Source organism: Podarcis melisellensis (genome assembly GCF_964234715.1).
Source record: "Podarcis melisellensis genome assembly, chromosome: 1".
NCBI lineage: Eukaryota > Metazoa > Chordata > Lepidosauria > Squamata > Lacertidae > Podarcis > Podarcis melisellensis.
Genome location: NC_138528.1, coordinates 92,356,341 through 92,375,928, shown reverse-complemented (window position 1 = coordinate 92,375,928; position 19,588 = coordinate 92,356,341). Strand labels below are relative to the sequence as shown.

The 19,588-nt window shown below is 40.6% G+C and overlaps 2 protein-coding genes across 5 annotated transcripts in view; one reads left to right on the top strand and one right to left on the bottom strand.

The window, feature by feature from the left end:
* ESYT3 (extended synaptotagmin 3) overlaps positions 1 to 1,135 on the top strand; it is a 45,754-nt gene extending 44,619 nt beyond the window's left edge. The window contains exons 23-24 of the mRNA XM_081927858.1: positions 29 to 78; positions 356 to 1,135. Coding sequence (XP_081783984.1) covers positions 29 to 78; positions 356 to 401 — 96 coding nt within the window. The 3' untranslated portion in view covers positions 402 to 1,135. The remainder of the gene's footprint in view (positions 1 to 28; positions 79 to 355) is intronic.
* A 54-nt stretch (positions 1,136 to 1,189) lies between these two features.
* On the bottom strand, positions 1,190 to 18,878 carry CEP70 (centrosomal protein 70). Of its 4 annotated transcripts, XM_081921065.1 has the most exons (19): positions 18,185 to 18,878; positions 16,676 to 16,749; positions 15,821 to 15,922; positions 15,022 to 15,121; positions 14,045 to 14,168; positions 12,946 to 13,126; positions 12,494 to 12,663; positions 10,811 to 10,870; positions 10,476 to 10,578; positions 9,377 to 9,465; positions 8,355 to 8,426; positions 7,523 to 7,622; positions 6,717 to 6,890; positions 5,599 to 5,745; positions 4,897 to 5,065; positions 3,833 to 3,947; positions 2,213 to 2,292; positions 1,711 to 1,743; positions 1,190 to 1,340 (listed from the first exon to the last, which is right to left on the bottom strand). In XM_081921065.1, exons 2-18 carry the CDS (start codon positions 16,682 to 16,684, stop codon positions 1,712 to 1,714), a joined length of 1,827 nt encoding a protein of 608 aa, XP_081777191.1. In that variant the 5' UTR covers positions 16,685 to 16,749; positions 18,185 to 18,878; the 3' UTR covers positions 1,190 to 1,340; position 1,711. The 4 variants fall into 4 exon arrangements, with proteins under 4 accessions (XP_081777191.1, XP_081777188.1, XP_081777190.1 ...); XM_081921062.1 differs by lacking the exon at positions 1,711 to 1,743 and having other exon boundaries at positions 1,190 to 1,337; XM_081921064.1 differs by lacking the exon at positions 1,711 to 1,743 and having other exon boundaries at positions 1,190 to 1,337; positions 15,022 to 15,118.
* Positions 18,879 to 19,588: the final 710 nt, after the last annotated feature.

Below are 19,588 nucleotides of genomic sequence, written 5' to 3'. Positions count from 1 at the left end.
ACTTTTGATTTGTTTGTTTGTTTTGAAGGTGCTGATTGACTTGTCAAAGGAAGACTTAGTCAGGGGCTTCTCTCAATGGTATGTTTATATTTACAGGTTATAAGAACATAACAAAAAAAAAAGTTATAGTAGGGCATCAAAAGGTTGTAACTAAAACCTATATATGTGGTAGTTTCAATGCCTGCACAGTTCCTACAATTGTTATGGGTTGCTGTTGTTTTTAGAACAAAACTTTTTCCTAAAAGGGATCACCTCTAGTCTAACCTTACTAGAAAAACCAGCTTTAAAAAGTGGCGGGGGGGGGGAGTGTCTGTCCAGCAATTTGTGTAATGCAATTCTGTTCTTTCTTCTGTAGGTATCAGCTGACAAGAAATGGACAGCCTGGACAGCCCCAAAGTTGATACCTGTTGCCTGATGAACAGCTGAAGCAAGTGTACATATGTATATTTTGAACTTTTTAATTACAAAATAGCTTTGTAATTTTTATTTATATTCATCACATTGTTTAATACACTTCTATAAAATATTTATTCAAGATGCACTGTTTTGGCAATAGTTCTGCAGTCACTTGTGATGGCAGTACTGCTGGCAATAATACACAATTAAAATGAACATTCCTATGCACGCCTGTGGCATGCATTGGGTCTTCAGTCTAGGAAATGCTTCCAGGTTGTACTGCAGTACAGTGCTAGCACACCTCACCTGGAAGCTCTAGCAGAGAGGCAACTGCTGAATGAAACAGGTGGTACTTAAAGACCACCACCTCTGAGTATATTTGATTGAGAAGCAGAGACCTCAGGAACCTTCCGTAATAACAGAGGGCTATATAAAACTTTCACACTGATTATACTGTTTTGATAAGAATATGTCACTATTTGCTCTGCACCCTCTTCCTGAGATGGGGGCAGCAGGGGGTATGCGTGTGATGACTGTTACTTCAGTGCCAGCTTTTTTTTTTTTAGCCAGTGCAAGGATGACTGGAAAACTGTTTTGCAGCTACAGTCTTCTGGTTCACAACCAAAGTGCATTCTGAACCCCTACAATCTTAAACTATATTTATTATGCCAAAGATGCATGTGTTTTCTGAAATTAAACTGAGTACAAAACTGATTTTAATAAAGAAACTTAAACACTGTGGTATTGTGGCTTTTTGGAGAGAAAAAAATTCCCTTGGACTATAATGTGTGAATTTCAATAGTTAAAACCTTTTATTCAACAGCTATACACACACACACAGAGGTAGGTAAGTATTAAGTTGAGACATGGCTTACATAATCATCAGGCTTTCCATTTCAGCTTCTGCACAGCAGGTACTATATCTGTCAGATTTCTGACCTCTGAAATGAGAAAAGTGATTGTTATATGCAGTACTTATTACAGTGCAAATCTAGATGACAATAACTTTGTGCAAAGTAATAAACTCTGGTTGTGTCTCCTCAGAAAGGGCAGGCTGTACAGGAGCTTACTGTAGCATCAAAATGCCAGCCTGCTTCCCCAGCCCACCTAATATAAAATTTAAGTATAAAATTGTTGTATATACCCAGCTACTGATGACATGGATGTTCCTTACAGCATTTTTTCAGTGGGTGGTTTGTCACTTCTTGTGTTTTGGTGAGTGATCTATTATCGCCTTGCCCCTACTTCTGTTCGCACCTCAGCCAAATAAGTACTACCTAGCCATTTTGTTTTCAGCCACTCAAACGTTTCCTATCTATTTCAAAAGAGGATGTGGAGATCTCCATTCTAGTAAAAATAAAGGGGGGGGGGATACAATAGACTATAATAGCACTACATAAATGGGGCTTGGGTGTTTTTAAAAAAATAAATACTGAGGTCTTGTGTAAGACTTTAGGATTAAAAATGGGAAAACCCAAATGGGAAATGATTTTGGCTCCCTCTCAAAAGGCAAAGTCCAAAATTTTGCATACTGGGAAACATGACAACTAAGGAGCTAGTAAGCATGCTGTTGTATGCTTTAGGTGTGGGGGGTGGGGTGGAGTGAAATGTACATTTGCAGCTATGGGAATACCTGTACACATGCCTAAAACTAGAAAAGTTAGGGGACAGTAGCGATTGAGGAACCAGAAAACACAACTGAGAAACATTCCATCAAGCACTTCCTATTAGTATAGATAATAAATAACAGAATGCCTGCCTACGTCTGTTCTGATTCTGGGGAACCAGGAAGATGCAAGTTGCAGAAATCACTTACCTAGAATATGAAGCAAGTCTTCAATAAGACCTTTAAATGCTTGGAAAAAGTTATCATGTTCTTTTAACTCGTCGACAATGCTGAAAAAAAAATCGTGCCACATTCATTTCCCTGCAGTTTTCATTTCAGAAACTAACCCATTGAAATCTGTGCTTCCTTCCTCCCAGCTCTTCATATTCCAAGTTTCAAAATTCTCCTTATAAGAATTCTCCTTGGTAAGATACATCTAGGGTCACCTGTTTCTAACACCATACTCACACTATTACTTCAGGCTACATCTCTGCTTATGGATGTGTTTTACCTTGAAACTGGGGCCAAATATGATTCTCTTCCCTTGCAATTACTCTATGGGGTATATGGCTACATGTAGCCAGCAATTTGAATAGTGTAAATTAGCAGAGCTATGCTACTTGCATCTTTAGCAGCTAGGAGTGTAGGTGCTTAACTGCTGCCTTGCAGTACTGCTGAAACATGAGAACACTTATCTAGCCTCTAAGAAAACAAACAATACCAAAGCTGTGCACTGCTTCTCTCTCCTTTTTAAATAGGGTAGTCAGCAATAATAGGATGTCTGTTTCCATGGGGCAGGGGCCCTCTGTCTGGCCTCACCAATTATGGCACTACACTCCAACAGCTTTCAACTGGCATGATGTAGCTTCTCCCCTAAAGTTTCCTCACCCCTGCTTTGCCACAACAGCAGGCAAAGGCTATAGTTTAAGGAATTTCCACAAAAGAAGTGTGTCACGTATACTCCAAGTGACCAACAAAGTTGTGCAGTCCATAGTTTATTAAAACTTAAGTCTGATCTCATGCAGAAGCCAAGTCACAATGGGCTGGGGAAGCAGTATTAACTTCAGATTACAAATCAAAAGGTAGCAGAAATAATATCACTCATCAATGGAGTATGAGATCATTTATCATTGCAGCTATTCTATTGAGAGGGTCACAGTGCCCCCCCCAAAGAAACTTGATTCTTAGTCCTAGGATTAGATTAACATGAGGTCCCATTATGGAATGTTCCATAACTACTTCTATGATGTCAATATATATGTACTTCAATTGCCACTGGCTATTTAACTGCAAAAGCAGGGCTTGTGTAAAAAGGCTGTAAGGGTCTTCTACAGCAGCCTTTGCCAGCATGGTACAGTAGACTAAAACGCCCATCAGCCCCATCCAACATGGAGCACCAGATCGACAAAGGTCACTTGACACAGCAGCGGAAGACTTGCCATAGCCTGATTCCACACAGAATGGGTTGCACCATAGCTGCATGGAGATGACCAATAAAATACTTTCTTAGGATAGCCAACTATTTGGTACCACCATCCAGATAAATGGTGCCTTACCAGGACAAGGTTTTGCCCTGCTGGGCTCACAATCCAGAAACTGACACAAGGAAAGCAGAGGTAGAAGCAAACAGAATAAAGAAGTGTCCTTTTAGTTACTTGCACATAGTCTTCCAAACCACTAAGCCTGAGGGGTTATTCCAGAGGGTTCAAAAGGAAGTTATGGGTTTTGAGGGCTGATCTATTGAATGGAGTACTGAGAATGACCACAGCAATATGGATCTAAATGTATCATTCAAGAATTACTACAATGATTTATCAAGGGCTTGCATACCTTTGGATGTCAGGAGTGCCCAGCAACTGCTCTACCTGCTGGGACACATTCTCATTAAGCAGGCTGCATAGCTTTCCAACCCTGTTGACCAGGACACTGGGTGGGGCAGAAGTATCTAGGAAGAAAACATCCATTTCAAGACACACAAATCAAGGAGCAATCTCACTGGAAGTGACTGCCAACACAAACACCCACACTAAATGTGGAATGATCCTCAAGGTTCCATTCCGGATACAGATTGTTTTAAAAAGCAATTACGATAAGGATACTGGGGGACAGGGCCAAGCTTTGGGAGATACTGAACACAAAGAGCAGATCTGGGAAAGTACAACAGACACCCACACAGAAGCCAGACAATACTCTTCTTGATCCTGACGATCAATGATACATATCAAGGTAGATGTCCCAAGCAAACAAGAGCAAATTGTCTTTAAGATAAAAGGACACATTGTTTAAGAGCTAGAGACACAGTGAAATTAAGAGAATACATTATAACAAAAAAGTTGATTATAATTATAGTGGTATTTAAGGATTTTTTGAAGTAAGCAAAATGAAGTGTGTTCTATTTGGCAATCACCAAGGCACCTAGTGCATCAGTTCTAATCACAAATGCACTTTTTAAAAAGAGAAAACCATAAATTAAAATATAACATATCAAGTATAACCTATGGTCCTTCTACTTTGCAAAACAGCATGGAATACCTTGTAACTGGGAGGGTGGAAGCAATATTTTTACATAATCATTATAACTACATTATGAGAAATATGTTAAGTTAGGGAGTTTTTTAAAAAATCAATCTAAAGCAGGTCTAATAAGTATGAGGCTGACTTTCAATGGTCTTTTGCAAATGAAAATCATTTCCCACCACTACCCAAATCATGAAAATCATTTCCCACCACTACCCAAAACAAAAACAACAAAAACCAGAAAATCTGGGATTCTAAATCGTATTTATTTGAAATTATGTTTTAGCAATTATTATGACACCCTGCATTTTTTATTTTTTATTATTGCATCCCAAGCTGAGGGATGCACATCGGAGGAAGGGAAAGATTATCCATACCTAGTTCTAAAAGATCACAGAGGTTTCTCATAGCATTGATCATTTCGCCAAGTTTTGTATAAACTTCATTCATGCGAGGATAAATTCCATTAATAGATTTCACATCAAAGAGCTTTTGAAAGTGAGACACCATTGCATACAAAGCTTCTTGTGAAGGCACACAACTTCTCTGTAGGATGCAAGACAAAAAAGGGGGCAGAGGATGAAGTAGTTTTAAATCTTGGCTGAGGAGGCATACAGAAACATAGAAGATGTCTTCCTCAAAACATAGAAGCCTTATCTAACTAAACAGTTACACTAGTGCAAGGAGATTTATAAGACTTTAAAGGAATTAATTGGTTGGTTTTTATAAGTATAAGCAGAATCAGGACTGAGGTAATTAAAAAAACCTAACACAGCCAAAGTGATTCTTTGAAGCAAAATTCAATGAGGACCCAAATTTTCTACTGCATTAATGGAAGTGTGTCCTGTATCTTATCTGAATATTTGTACCAGATTTTTTTTTAATAGTACCATCTTTCCTGAACTCTGGAAGTTGTGGTTTATATTTTCTTGGTTTTCTTCTGAAAATGCCTTGCTATCTTTCACAACAAAAGGCGGCATATTAATAATTGTAAAATAAAATAAATACAGGGCTTGATACTAGCACATGCAAATTTCATACTAGAACTTTGAAAAGACATAGCTCTGGAACAAAATTACCTTTTCTTTATTTACTACTTCTTCGAAGATTTCATCTACCATGAGCTGAAGGTCTTCAACTCTAATATATTCACTGTTATCCTGCACCGTGACCATACACCAAGGCACTAGTTGCAGAAACAATTTTTTCAGGGACCTATGCAAAGTCTTGAAAGAGCAAGAAAAATATTATTAGAAGCCACCACAGTGCCTGCTTTACTTAACATATTTTTGTGCACAATCCACACACCCCTCTCTCGCTTGTGAGGCTTTGTGCAGTTCAGAAGGTGGGGGACAAGATGACCAGACCTGATGCCATTGGGTGAACTGCCTGGGATCCAGCCGATTCAGGGCTGGCATAGCCCCACTACCAGAGCAGTGTGTTTTGGGGCTTTTTGCTGGATCATGCCAGCAGGGAACCCACCAGCAAGCGGAAGTCGGCACTGGTGATATTTGCCAGGGCAGCTGGGTAGAGCAACCCCTCTACTTAATACAGTCTCCACCCAGTCCAGCATAAGGGAGGTTTGGATTGCTCTGCCTGTCTGAAAGTGATCCTTGTGTTTTGTGTGAGACATCCAAATCAGAATCACATTTTTTTTGTTCTAAAAGTAAAAAAAACAGCTGCTTGAGCAGATGGAGATCAGATTAGGACCACAGGGCTGGGGGAGTACAGGGAGATATCTGACCTCCCCAAAGCACCATTTTTCTAATTAAAATTTCCTCCAAAGCCATTTATCCTGTAGTTGAAAACAGAGAGCTGTTAGTATGTTCTTCCTAAAGGAGAAATGGCAGCTAGAAGGATTTTAACTATCAGCAAAACTATCAGGAGTAACTCGAATGGCCAGAATATGAGCATGTGCAATTTCTATTTAATGGTCAGAGCTCATTGTGTTTGTACTGTGAATTTTAAAAGGAGCAAATAATATATTAAACAACACACAAATCTTCAATGACATTTTGTTAAAAATGAAAAGGATGACATTCCTCTCTTTTGCTCCTCTCAGAAGAAGGCGGCAGCTTATCAGGATAATTAGTTTGAAATAAGTTGAAGACTATTATCTCTGGAAAACGCACAAGGCACACATCTGAAGAACTAGCTAGCTAGAGAAAGAAAGATTGAAATCAAAGACCATCCGTACCTTTAGGGCCATTAGCTGGTCAGCCCACATCTCAACTGTAAGAGGAAGGTGCTCAAATCCACATTCCTGCTCATCCCCTTTAGGGCAGCTTTGCGGCAACCCTTTCCGTTGCAAATGCGTGACCAACGGAGCTCTTCTTGGGCTTCTCATAATAGCGTCAATGCTGGACAACACCTTAAATGTTAAATATTTGTCAGAAAAAACACACAGCAGAAATTATGACAGATACTATTGCAGTGCTAAATACACACTCTAATTAATATTAAAAATACAATAGAAGACTTGGCTTTCACAGGAGACTGGGGGTATTTTAAAATATCCAGTGAGCAGACAAACCAAGAACTGAAATCAAAGTCTGACCCTAGTTTGTTCTAGCTACAGTTAAATGAAACTGAAGCAGTGGCGTAGCGTGGGGGGTGCGGGGGGGGCCGGCCGCACCAGGCGCAACATCTGGGGGTTAGGGTTAGGGGGCGCAAACCCATGGGTTAGGGGGCGCAAACCCATGGGTTAGGGGGCGCAAATCCACGGGTTAGGGGGTGCAAATTACTTGCCTTGCCCCGGGTGCTGACAACCCACGCTACGCCACTGAACTGAAGTTTCCAAAGTTCAAATGTCAAGGAAAACTGCAGCTGGTTCAAAATTGGAAGCAAAAGCTTCAAATCTTCTCAGAGACATGAAAGGGGAGAGGTGGTATGAATGTGAGCTTGAGGCACTCCACAACTCATTCATGTAATAAGGGTGGGAAAACACCCTTATTTTGGAAATGAGTGCATTTTTAATAGCTCTTGCAACGGCAGCCCACCTACCTGCAAGTATTTCCTGCAGGTTTCCTGAAGTACCCCTCCTGTAGTACTTTTACATTCTCTGTTTTCTTTCATGCTTTCTTCTTCATCAATCTCATGGGATCTATATTGCAGGTAAAAAAGAAAACAGGAACTATAGCAAGAAGGGGGGAAATATTTCAAAAAATGCTTCTATAACCTTTCTTGCTTATATATTCAGCACACAAAATGAAATAGATGTATTTAAATTTGTTTGAAATGTACAATTCAACCCAGTTTTAATGCTTCATACAAATTATTGTCCCAACCACAAAAAGTGTAGAAGCAGAACACTTCTGAAATGTTCGAAAACCAAGCGCTGCTTCCGATTGGCTGCAAGAGCCTCCTGCACTTCAGCGGAAGCCACATTGGATGTTCAGCTTCCGAAAAACGTTAGAAAACTGGAGCATTTACTTCCAGGTTTTTGGTCTTTGGGAGCCGAAATGTTCCAAAACGGAGGCATTTGGGAGCCGAGGTTTGACTGTAGAAGACTGGCAGAAGTGGTTGTTGGGGAAACCTGCAGTTCTCACCAACTTCAGATTCTTTTCCCATCACTTCACATATGTGATTGACTCTACAAGCACATCCACAATCTCCAGGGATAGTACTGAGACATGCTTTTGCTCTTATTCTTCACAACATTCTTTTGCTTTCCACCAGCCCATCTTTAGAACTACAGTGAAAGCTTGTGTGCCTCTGTTCTTTGGCTTTCTTTTAAGTCTGCCTGTCTTCAGAAGAAGGTTATTTCTAAAAGGCCCCTGCTTTCTCCATCTTCAAAACAGAGGTCTATTGTTAATGCTTAATGGAAATTAGTTACTTGATATTCTTCAGCGCTTTCTCCAGCTTCTTCACTTGGTGTTTGTAAAATTTTAACTCTTGCACAGTTGGTCTAGAAAGAAAAAAAAATCCAGTGCATTTCTAGAGAATCATAATTTTTAAAGTGAGCAGAGGAGCATGCTACCCTCCCTCATCAACCACTAAGTAGTATCTATGGAGACAGTTGCATATTTTGGATTTTTCCAGATTTGTGGAAGATTGCTTGCTGCTTCAGATGGATTTTCACCTCCCTCATAGGGCAACAGCTGCCCAGTGGGAAGGAATCCAGCAGAGAGAGGCAGGCAGGTAAAGACAACTTCAAAGCCAGCTCTAGCTAGATTTCTCTCACCTCCCACAGGGCCATCTGCCAGCAACCACCTACTGGGAAGAATCCCAATTACTTTTCATATGGTGGTTATTGTGGCTTCAATGTTTTGTTGGTTAATTAGTTAATTTGAAGCTGCATCAGAAATATTTATTCTGAATAGAAGGCTATAGATCACTTTTACTATTAAAGAAATAATTACCGTATTTTACGCCCAAAAATGAAGGGGGAATGTGTCTGCGTCCTATGGGGCGAATGCAGGCTTTCGCTGAAGCCTGGAGAGCGAGAGGGGTCGGTGCGCACCGACCCCTCTCACTCTCCAGGCTTCGCGGACCTTTCCGCAAGCAGCAGGAGCGCTCTCGCTGCTTGCGGAGAGTTGCCTGCATGCCGAAGCCTGCGCGCGCTGAGCTCAGCGCGTCCAGGCTTCGCGGACCTCTCAGCAAGCAGCGGGAGCCAGGGCTGGGCTCCCACGGCTTGCAGAGAGCTGCCTGTTTGGGGGCTGGGGTCGGGGGAAGCTCGGGCCTCCCCCGCCCCAGCCCCGCGCCTGGGGGGGGGGGAAATAATTTTTTCCCCTTTATTTCCCCCCAAAAAAACTAGGTGCGCCTTATGGGACGGTGTGTCCTATAGGGCGAAAAATACGGTACATTGTGAAGCAGCTATGCTTTCCTAACAGCCTATAAAACATTCACACTATTTACCTGATTTCCATCTCTTTCCTGAGATTTGTATTTTCACGTAACAGCTGTTCATTTCTGGCTTTTGTTTCGATTATCTGAGTCTGGAAAGACTTCAAAGACTTTTATAATGAATATGTTGTCATATAAGCATTCATAATATCACTAACCTATCACAATTGTCTTCACAACAAGTGGGCTAAATAAGTCACTAATATACTGTACTATTGCTATATACTAAGGGGCTTTACCAACAAAATGTTGAGAAATACTGACTTCCTCAAATAGTCAGCCAGGGAGCTTACAGATGAACTGTGGTTTGAATCAGAAACTCTTAAGTTTAAAATTCCATCTATTCAAATTTAAGTATATGACCATTTTCACTTTATCTCAAGTTATAAAACCAGGTGATAAAAGCCAAATATTACATATGATATTTAAAATTAAACAGCCAGTCAGTCATTGGGTTGGAGGCTGTTCAATGCTGTGCAAACAGCAACCAGATGACTGAAGGGTGCCCATCTCCACACAATATGCTGAGAATCAAACAGAAGGGACGATGCAAACTGCTGAGTTTTGTTTTAAATCAAACCAGGGATTAACTTTGGCAGGTTTTTGGGGGCATGGGGTAGATTTAGAAGAGAACAATGGGAACCTTTATACAAGACTGCATGGGCTATCTCCCCTCCCACCAATAAACCTGGTGGCCTTGCTGGACACATGTTTGGTAAGCACAAGAAGGGGCTTACACACAACAGCTCCTCCACATTGGGGGCAGGGGCAGGATTGTCCCTTGCACAGAGGAACTCTATGTGCATAGGAGCCTTTGTCAAAATTCCCCAGCGATCGGCTGCTATATACTATGCAGCCACCAAGTGCAACCCTGCTGCACCCATTGTAGAAGCGCTCCATCTGGCAGTCATCCGGGGGAGAGTGACAGACATCCAAGAAATATTTGTCCCAAGGTAGAAAACAGCCTGGGAACAGCTACTGGGAGGGGAGGTCATTGGAAGACTGCCCCTCATGCATCTTGTCTTCAGCATAAACCTGAAGTGGACACCTTTAACTTCCTCCCTAGAGGTTGGACAGTTTCTATATCCATGGGTACCTGCTTGTGCCTTACCATGAGTAGGGCTCTGTAATTTGGAGTGGCATCTATGTCCTTCAAGAATTCTTCCTCATTTTTCCCTTCTCTTTGTGTATGATCAGGCTCTCTGTTATATCTCCTAGGAAGGAAATCCAAGTTAAAATGTGCTCCACTACAGTGAAAAATACTAAAATTACAAAACTAGAAATCATTTGATTGGTTAGACCTATTCCGCAAGACTAACCTGAATACCTGATCTATTCAGCCATCGATACACCACCATCGAATCACTCACTTTGTATTGACGACTTTTCCTATTCATCTTTTTTATCGTATTATGAAACTCCTTCTAACATGAGTTCTCTTCTTACCTTAATTCTTTTCTCACTTGCTTGATCTGAGACTCATAATGGTCAATTAAAGAACAAATCCTAGAAAGAAACAAGGGAAAACACACCATAAGTGGCAAAAATTTTAGAATATAAACAAAATATTATTATTATAGCAATAATGATGACAATGTAGCTATATCATACAAAATGTTCCAAAATCTATTCCACTACTATGTATTCTTCAGAAGAACAACTCTTTATAAAATACTTACAAGCAATTAGTACCGTAATGAATACAATTGGGCAACTAGAATGGATCTAATATGGGAAAATCTAAAATCAACTTGTAATTAACTTTTGACTTCAAGTAACTATTCCTATGCAGTGCAAGCATATGTAACTCATTTTCCCTCCTAGCAATCAATCCTTTTTTAGAAGCTCTGGGACCTGAGTTCAAAACAGTAGCAAGATGGATGAGGGGGAAGAAGGCCCAGACCCTGAAGGAGGCTACCAGCCCCCCCACTTCCTGAAAGGATGTAGGCAAAAAACAGAAGACACTTAGAACAGAAAAAACAGGCGATAGTATTGTCTCAGACTTTTTCTATCTCTTCCAACAACTCTCCTCAGAAATTTATCACAGTGTACTTGTGATTCTATTTTAATATAAACACTTAAACTAAACTAAGATATCTTTGTTGAATATTCCCCTGCCCCAGCAAGAAAAACATTTCAATTCTAACTATTTCTGACAAGTTAGAAAAGCTTTTCAGATACTTACATAACATGTAATGTTAGTTTTGTTTACTAAAAATAAGTGGAAGAAACACAAAATCAGATCTCCATCAAGTTTGGGTAGTAGAGGGGTTTTTTTCTCAAAAAAGCATCACCACTGTAGATTTTACAGAATGTTTTGTACTCTTCGGGATTTTACAGTATTTGTCATACAATGATCTACGAGGTGAGTTAATTTTGTAAAAAAATCAGACTTAACAGTACATAACAAGTCAATGTATTGCTGCTTGGAACTAGCTTTGTTATAAAGCCAGAGATTATTAGACATTTTCTTCCTTTTGCTGCCACCCTGTGGTAGTTCTGAATTTTTTTCCTATGGACCTTCTTTGGAGTAATAGGCTGCATAGACGCCATACGTTTAAAACACATGCCTTCCCTCAAAGAAGCTTGGGAACTATAATCTGTTAAGGGTGCTGGGAATTGTAGCTCTGTGAGAGATAAACTAAAGCTCCCAGGATGATTTTGGAGAAGTTATGTTCTTTAAAAGTATGGCACGTGTGCAGCCTGAACATTAAAATTTGGGGGAATATTTATTAAATATATAGGGTGGTAGTCAACCAATTTTTACGCAGAGTAGACAGGGTAAAGCAATGAATGTAACCAAGCTAGGTCTATTAATTTCAGTGGGTTTACTCTAAGTAAAAATTAGTTGAATACTACTCATAGACTATAAAAATACACAAGATTTTAAATGGCACCACCAAGATGTACTGCCTCTCCTTATTCACCCAAGGCAACACAACATCCACAGAGGTGGCAGCAACATCACCACTACAGGTAAAGTACTTGGACCCAAGTTCTTACCAAGAATGGCCAGAAATCCTATGCAACTCCCAAGTAAGCTCATGCTTCAGATTACAGTGAGAAATACTTAACTTGCAAATGTTAACATTTGCACAAAACTCTCACAAATTATCTAGAATTACTTACTGCTGATCCAAGTGAGTTCTTGGAGCTTGTTTGCAAAACTGCCGGAATATTTTTTTCTGTGTAGCCAAACGCTCCTCCTCCTCCATGTCCATCTTTTTAAGCTCTTTTTCCAAACGGGCAATAGTTTCTTCTTGCTCTCGGAGCTTGTCGATCTGTTGCTGATTCTTTGCCTGCAAGCAGAACACAAGGGAATCACAGAAGGCAGAATGGTCCTAAGAGAAGTAAATGGTAGGCCAGCATTCATTTCCTCTGTCCTTTCTAAAAGAAGTCTCCCACTTTCTTAAAAGAGGTAACTCGTTTTATTCTTTTTCTTGCAAGTACATTTTAAAGGTGCATCACCAATAAGGTCAAAACACTCTGCCATGACATACTGTACAATGGTATCGATTCTGTGATCAGCTATCTCCTGACATGATTAACTTATGAATTCCACATCTCTACTAATTAAGTACCTGTGAAGCTTGCTGATCTTTCTGAAGCTCCTTGACTTGGTTCTGCTGCTCACAAGCATGAGCTATAGACTTATCTTCTAGCTGACAGATTTTCTGTTTGACGTTTTCCACAATGATGTCTAGCTCATTGGCTCGTTGTTCCTGCCGAGAAGCCCGACTTCGTTCTAAACGTAGTTCATCTCTTTTTTAAAAAAAATTAAAAAATAGAAAATAAAGAAATTCCTTCAGTGAAAACTACAAGTCACTAAACCACAGTGAATTTAATCTGAATTAAAGTTTTCCAGATTAAAGTATTTAATCTGAATTAAAGAATCTGCATTTAAAAGACAATATAAACAAGTTCTCCTGAAGGATTTTCTGTTTTCTTGTTGCTTTTCACATGCTGTAAGTACATGAGCCAAAGAGAAGCATCAGTTTGGGAGACTGGACTTGATGAAAAACAAGCCACATGTTCTTTCCTCGCTCTTTGAAGAACAAGGCATACCTCTTCACATTGGCGAATGGACACAGGGACAAATCCTGACCTATCATGTAACCCCCAATAGCTGGCATTCCCGTGCAGGAATGAGAAGAATGCATGGAGCAGCTTCCAAAATGCCGTAACGGGCAGGTCAGAACTTTTAAGCCAGAAAACAAGTCAAATAGAGCAGTTGTGAGCAAGACTTTGTGAAAGCCAGGAAGCAGAAAAATTGACAAGTCAATGCAGCAGAAGTAAGGAAAAATTGCTATAGTGGATCAGGGCATTTAGTCCAGGTTTCCCCCAACTTTGTGCCCTCCAGATCTCTTAAGATTACAGCTCCCATGAGCACCAGCCAGCACAGCCAAGGGTAAGGGATGATGGGAGTTGTTGTACAGCAGCCTCTGGAGGGCATCATGTTGGAGAAGACTGATCTAGTATGACATTCTGCTTTCAAGAGCAGCCTGCCAGTCTCCCCTGCAACAATTCTACCACTGTAAAGAAAAACATGGCAAGAGTGAAGAACTCTGATTAGCAAAGAACAGAGGTGAAGATGGTCCCCTTCTAGCCTCTAGGCTGGTTCTGAACTCTCTGCATTGAGCCTGTTAGATGCCGCAGAGGAATTCTAAGAAACATTATTACCTAATTTGGCGATTTTCTTCTATCAAGCCACGAACTATTTTACGTTGACGCTCTGTTTCTTCCATTAATGATCTCAACGCATATCGTATTGCTTGCGAAGTCTGTCTGTCCATAACAATCCTATCTGCAAAGGTTTTTTTATTTTAAAAAGTCACTATTATTATTATTATTAATTTATTTCTTAAATTTTTATAGCACCCTATACCCACAGGTCTCAGGGCGGTTCACAGGATAAAATCACGATATAAAAACACAGAATACATAATCAAAATAAAAACAAGAACAATCCAATAACACACACACAGCAGAGGAATATTTTTGCCTGCTGCCTTAAAGTGTATAATGAAGGTCCCAGGTGAACCTCCCTGGGGAGAGCGTTCCACAAATGGGGAGCCACTGCAGAGAAGGCCTGTTCTCGTGTTGCTACCCTCCAGACGTAATGTGTTGCCACCCTCTGGAGGAAGCACACAAAGAACAGCCTCAAAACATGATCTCAGGGTCTGGGTAGGTTCATATGGAATAAGCCAGTGCTTGAAAAGCTCATTAAAAATACCACATTTTATAACAAATGTCTCAAAACAGGCCACTGGAATGAAGAAGGCACATTGTGGCAGAGGTACCTATAGGAAAACAGTAAGTGTAGGTTAACATCTCCAGATGGCTTAAACAAGAAAGCAGTGTGTTTGTTTTTGACACTTCATAGTGCTTGAGCCAGGTGGAGGCATCCTCAAATAAATAAATAAATACATGACATCTAACATTTGCCTTGGTCCATACTAATTTTCTACATTTTGTATGTAGATTAAACCAAGTAACATAGCTGTAGTAACATAGCTGATCATGCACACTTCCCTTGCAGCCATATAATATGAACGACACTGTGGACACTTGAAAATTCACATCTTCAAGCAATTAGAAAAGTGAAAAATTCAACTGAAGGCTGATTTACAGTTTCTTTTCTAAAACAGATGTTTTACCTGCTATGTTTCTGCTGGTTCCAGGTTTATCAAGGTACACAGGTTTTAAGCCATGTTGCCTTAATAACTTGTTTAATTTTCCCCATTCTTCTTGCTCCTGCTTAAAGTCAGACAAAATGGAAAATATTGTGAGTTTCTTCGTGCTAGAGTATACACCTTTTTCTTGTTTGTTCTCTAATTTGCTTCTCTACTAATTATTCACTCAACGCCACTTCCAAGCACCGCTGTCAAAATACCTAAGGCAGCAAATGTGCCACAATGGCAGACTATGAACCCCACATCACAACATTTTATGAGTTTCAATTGCATCCAATTTGGTCATAAGTGAGAGCACCTCCTCAATTTGTGATAACAAATTCCTTCACTGAGCAATACCATAAAAACACTTCTTGCTTTACTGTAAAATGGGGTAAAAGTAAACTGTATAGAACTTATATTTTATTAATTTCACTACATTCATGTTAATTGTGTTTTTTATTCCCACTTAATTTCCCCAGGTTCCCCTCTTCCATAAAAGTTCATCCCAATTAAAGGCTTGTTATGAGCCTTCTTTATATATTCAACCACTCTGACCCATTCATAATTCCATATGCACAATTAAAAAAAAAGAAAAATCAAGCAACTGAAAAGACAGAGAAAGGGAGAGAGAAATCACACCCTCAAATATTCCCCTCAAGTGGCTCCCTGTTTCACACATGTTCAACAGTCATCATCTATTTTAAGACATTCTACAAGAGCCCAATTAATTCAGTGCAAAATGTTCTACACTTTGAGAAAGTATAACTTTCTAACTTCTTACCTCATCCATTCTCCGACTACCATTAGACATTCTTTCTGGGCAGGAATGTATCATCATAGAACCTGATGCTGCCTCTGTGGGCAAGCTACAACTTTGAGAGCTCTGAAAACCGAACAAAAGGAATGTGTTAAAAAGACACCAAAATGCTAAGTTTATCTACTCTACTTAGTGGCGCTTACTCCACAAAGAGTGGATATAGGATTGCAGCCGTGGATGCATACTACTGCATAGAAGCTTAGGTGGAGGAACAACAGATCCAAGTCTTAAACAGAATTCTGATAGAATGATCTTTTAAGATTCCTTTGGATTTCATTTTTTTTAAAATATGCAGACTTTGTCTGCAAAATACACACTTTTGTACAGCTTTAATCTAGTTATTTTTCTGCTTTACAAAGAAAAGGAAACTGAAACTGGGCACAAATTAATAAACAGTTAGATAGTATTTGCATACATAGAATCCAGTTTTAGAGCAATACAGAATATCACTTGGTAGTCATGTTGAAGTCAAAGGGTTTACTCCCCAGTTACTAAGAGTAGGATTGCAATTGTAAATAGGATTCACCTAACTTTCTTCATGTAAGTTAAACTATAGCCTAGCAGAACAATGTGCAAACATGTCTGCTCAGAAGTAAGCCCAACTGAATTCAGTGGGACTTACTCCTGAGAAAGTGAGTACAGACAGTAGAGTAAATAATATCTTGTCTTGTGTGGGGATAAATGGCTTCTTCCCTCAACACTTCAAACATTTTAAAGAATACATTATACGCATAATATACTAAAGGTTACTGTATTATTGCTTACCAATTCCACATATGTTTAATATGTACAGTTATCAATTATCTAAAGTTCAAATACCTCTGTCATAGTAAATTATTTTGGAGCCTTGGTTTCAGCTGATTAGTGGTCAATATTCCAATCTCTTCTGTAATCTCAAAAAATAGATTTAGAAGAAAAATATGGTGAAACACATAGAAGGAAAATTTGATATGGACAAATTTTACATGTGGCAATATTATAAGTTCTTATTTCCCCTTCTGTTTTCCATTTCAGATGGCTGAAGTCTGCAAAGGGATTGTTGATTATCCTTTAACATGGAGGTCCTTCACAAAGAAGTCCACATTATCACTGAATAAAAACCCCTTTAGTTCAAACTTATTAAGGATGCATTCAAAGTACAACAGAGAAACAAACTGAAAGCACCCACCTTCCAATTTAAGACTCCTGCACATTCTTCAAAAAATCATAAGCAAGAGCAAAACAGGGCTCATTGCACATATGAATAGCAGCATAATAGTTGCAGGTGATTAGAAACAGTGGTGATTCTACTGTTCAGTAAAGGGGAAAGTGATCTTTTTGCCAGTTGGGTTGGTGCCTGCTTGCTGTGTGTGTGTGTGTGTGTGTGTGTCTGTGACTGAGATTCTGCACGGGTTGTGCAAAAGGAAGCTTGTACTTTGTCTATTATAGGGGATGTTCCATGTTTTGGGGTAAGTGGTTTTTTCATTTGAGGAGGATTTTTTTCTGTTTCTTGGGGGGCTGTTTTACTGTTTGGGGGGGTATGTGTGCGTTTGCTTGTCATCTGTGGGTTTTTGGGTAACTTTGCCTTTTGTGCGTGTGGATTTTTGGGACAGATGAGTCGCTTTTGCCTGTCTGGGTTTTGAAGAGTGCTTCTGGGGATGGCAAAGTGCCTTTGCCTGTTTGGGGGCGGGGTTGCCTTTTTGTGGAGGTTGGCTTTGTAGAGTGTATGGGTTCTGCCTGGTTTTCTTATTGGATGGCTTTATATACTATCTTTCTGCCAAGGTGGTTTACAATTTTAAAACACTAAAACAAATATTTATATAGAGTAACAGTCATGCCAACTACAAGGAGCTGATGGTTATATGTATTCCCTGGCCTGAAGGGCATTTCTGCTAGTGAAAGCACATGCAAGGTTTCAAGTTACTAAAAAAAAAACTGCTGCAGATAACAAAGTGTTGCCTTTTACCGGCACACGCTAGAGTTTAAGTGGTTTTGAATATTCTTGGGGCAGAAGCTGAGAATCGATGAGCAAGTTTGTTTATGCTGCAGAGGCGTATTTGTTTTATTTGTTTTTATCTTCTGAGGTTGCAGCTCATGTGGCAAACCAGAATATAAATTAAAGCCCTTACTATACTTCTAGTAAACGCTGTCTGTGCAAAGAGGCCTAAATATGAAAAGCACCAGCACATGTAAAAGCAATAACATCTCCCCACAGGCTCCCCACCCGCCGCCGCCGCCGCCTCCTTCTCCCTCCACCAACACCTTTAGTTCCCTTTGGGCCCTTGCGCCTTCCTTTGACACGTGTCCTCACTTTCACTTGCTCACATCGAGAACTCAAAAGCCCATTACCTGGCGCGGACGATTTAACAACTCCAGCCTCTTCTTTTCTGCAGCAGCCCGGGGCTGTGCCTCTCCCAGCCGTTATAGGCGGGCTTTGCAGCTTCAGCTGCGGGTTGGAGGAAATCCTCGCAGCAAGGCCGCCCCCAGGGTTGGGCTTCAGTCTCCTCCCCTTCTAAGTATGGGCGCCTTTCGGCTCCATCTAGGGACTGGGAGGGAACCATTTCTAAAGAGGAGCTGTCAATCCCACGCAGGTTTTACTCTCTGAGCTTGGCTCGCTCGCTCCTCTTTACTCGGCGGCCGCAGGAAAAAGATGCTGCGCTTTATACTGGAGACAAATGCCTCACGTTTTCTACACTCTCTCTCGGACAGCAAGATGGCCCATTTTGCTGGTGGCGCTCCTGCGCCTTTAGCAGTTGCCACACACCCCCCGTGCATCTTACTCAACAGGTGAAGCTTTCGCTCACTATCCTATGTCTTCAGGGCAGCCATCTGTCGTGGGTGCTCTTGCACCAGATCAGACAAAGGGGCTGCAATAAGATCGAGACTATCGAGGTTCCCTCCAACTCCACGATGCTGTGAAAGCTGCACCTGTTGCATTTACCCTCTCATACGAGTACCAAAGGAGATTGTGGAGGACAAAAGGGCACCTGTGGGGAATTCTGTCATGAGCCCCGGGAATTTAGTTCCCTTCCAACATTACTGGGGCTCCGTCGATGGGTGCGCTCGGTGGTTAACAGGGAAAAAGACACCGATCAACATCGTTTCGATTTTGCTGTTCCTTAAAGGCAAATCGCTCTCACATTAATCTGAACCGTAAGACTGTAGTCGTTATGAACGACTATAATGTGGGAATTAAATCCCATTGGAAGCAGTCTGGTTTATTTACTTCTGAGTAAAATGTATACAGGATTGGGTTTTTAAGACTCTTTGAATTTTCCACACCTATGGCTAGGGCGCGTAGCAAACTCTCCCAGATGAGAATATACAATAGCAGACGCCATCCTGTATTTCTTTGCTATAAGCAAACATAGAACGATAACTCTTGCTTGCCTAGAAAGAATTACATTACGTTTCTAGACTATTCGACACGATCTCTTTCCAGCAATCCGAGAGAAAGAAAAGTACTGCAAAACTCAGGCAGCACGGAAGAAAAACCGCCTACGTCTGTTCCTCTGAAATAAATCCGAACTGGGTAGTTACTGTACTGTTTTTTCCTTCTCCAGAGGGACTATAAATCCTGATTTAGGAACAAGCCCTATCCGCCTTGCAGCTGCTTCATGGGAAAAGAGTAAGGAAAAGTAATGATGGAAGAAAAGGTGAAGGGGCGCTGAAGGAAGAACGACGAAGAAGCATCCTTTAATAAATTTAAGCGTGGCGCGGCGGGGAACAGTCAGCCCGCGTTGCTTTGGGGAG

Excerpts from the sequence above, each read along its gene's own strand:
- CEP70 (XM_081921062.1), bottom strand. Across the intron at positions 13,127-14,044 it reads GAAGAAAATCGCCAAATTAG|AGATGAACTACGTTTAGAAC; the intron begins GTAATAATGTTT and ends TTTTTAAAAAAG. Across the intron at positions 3,948-4,896 it reads CTGTGATCTTTTAGAACTAG|ATACTTCTGCCCCACCCAGT; the intron begins GTATGGATAATC and ends TTTTCTTCCTAG.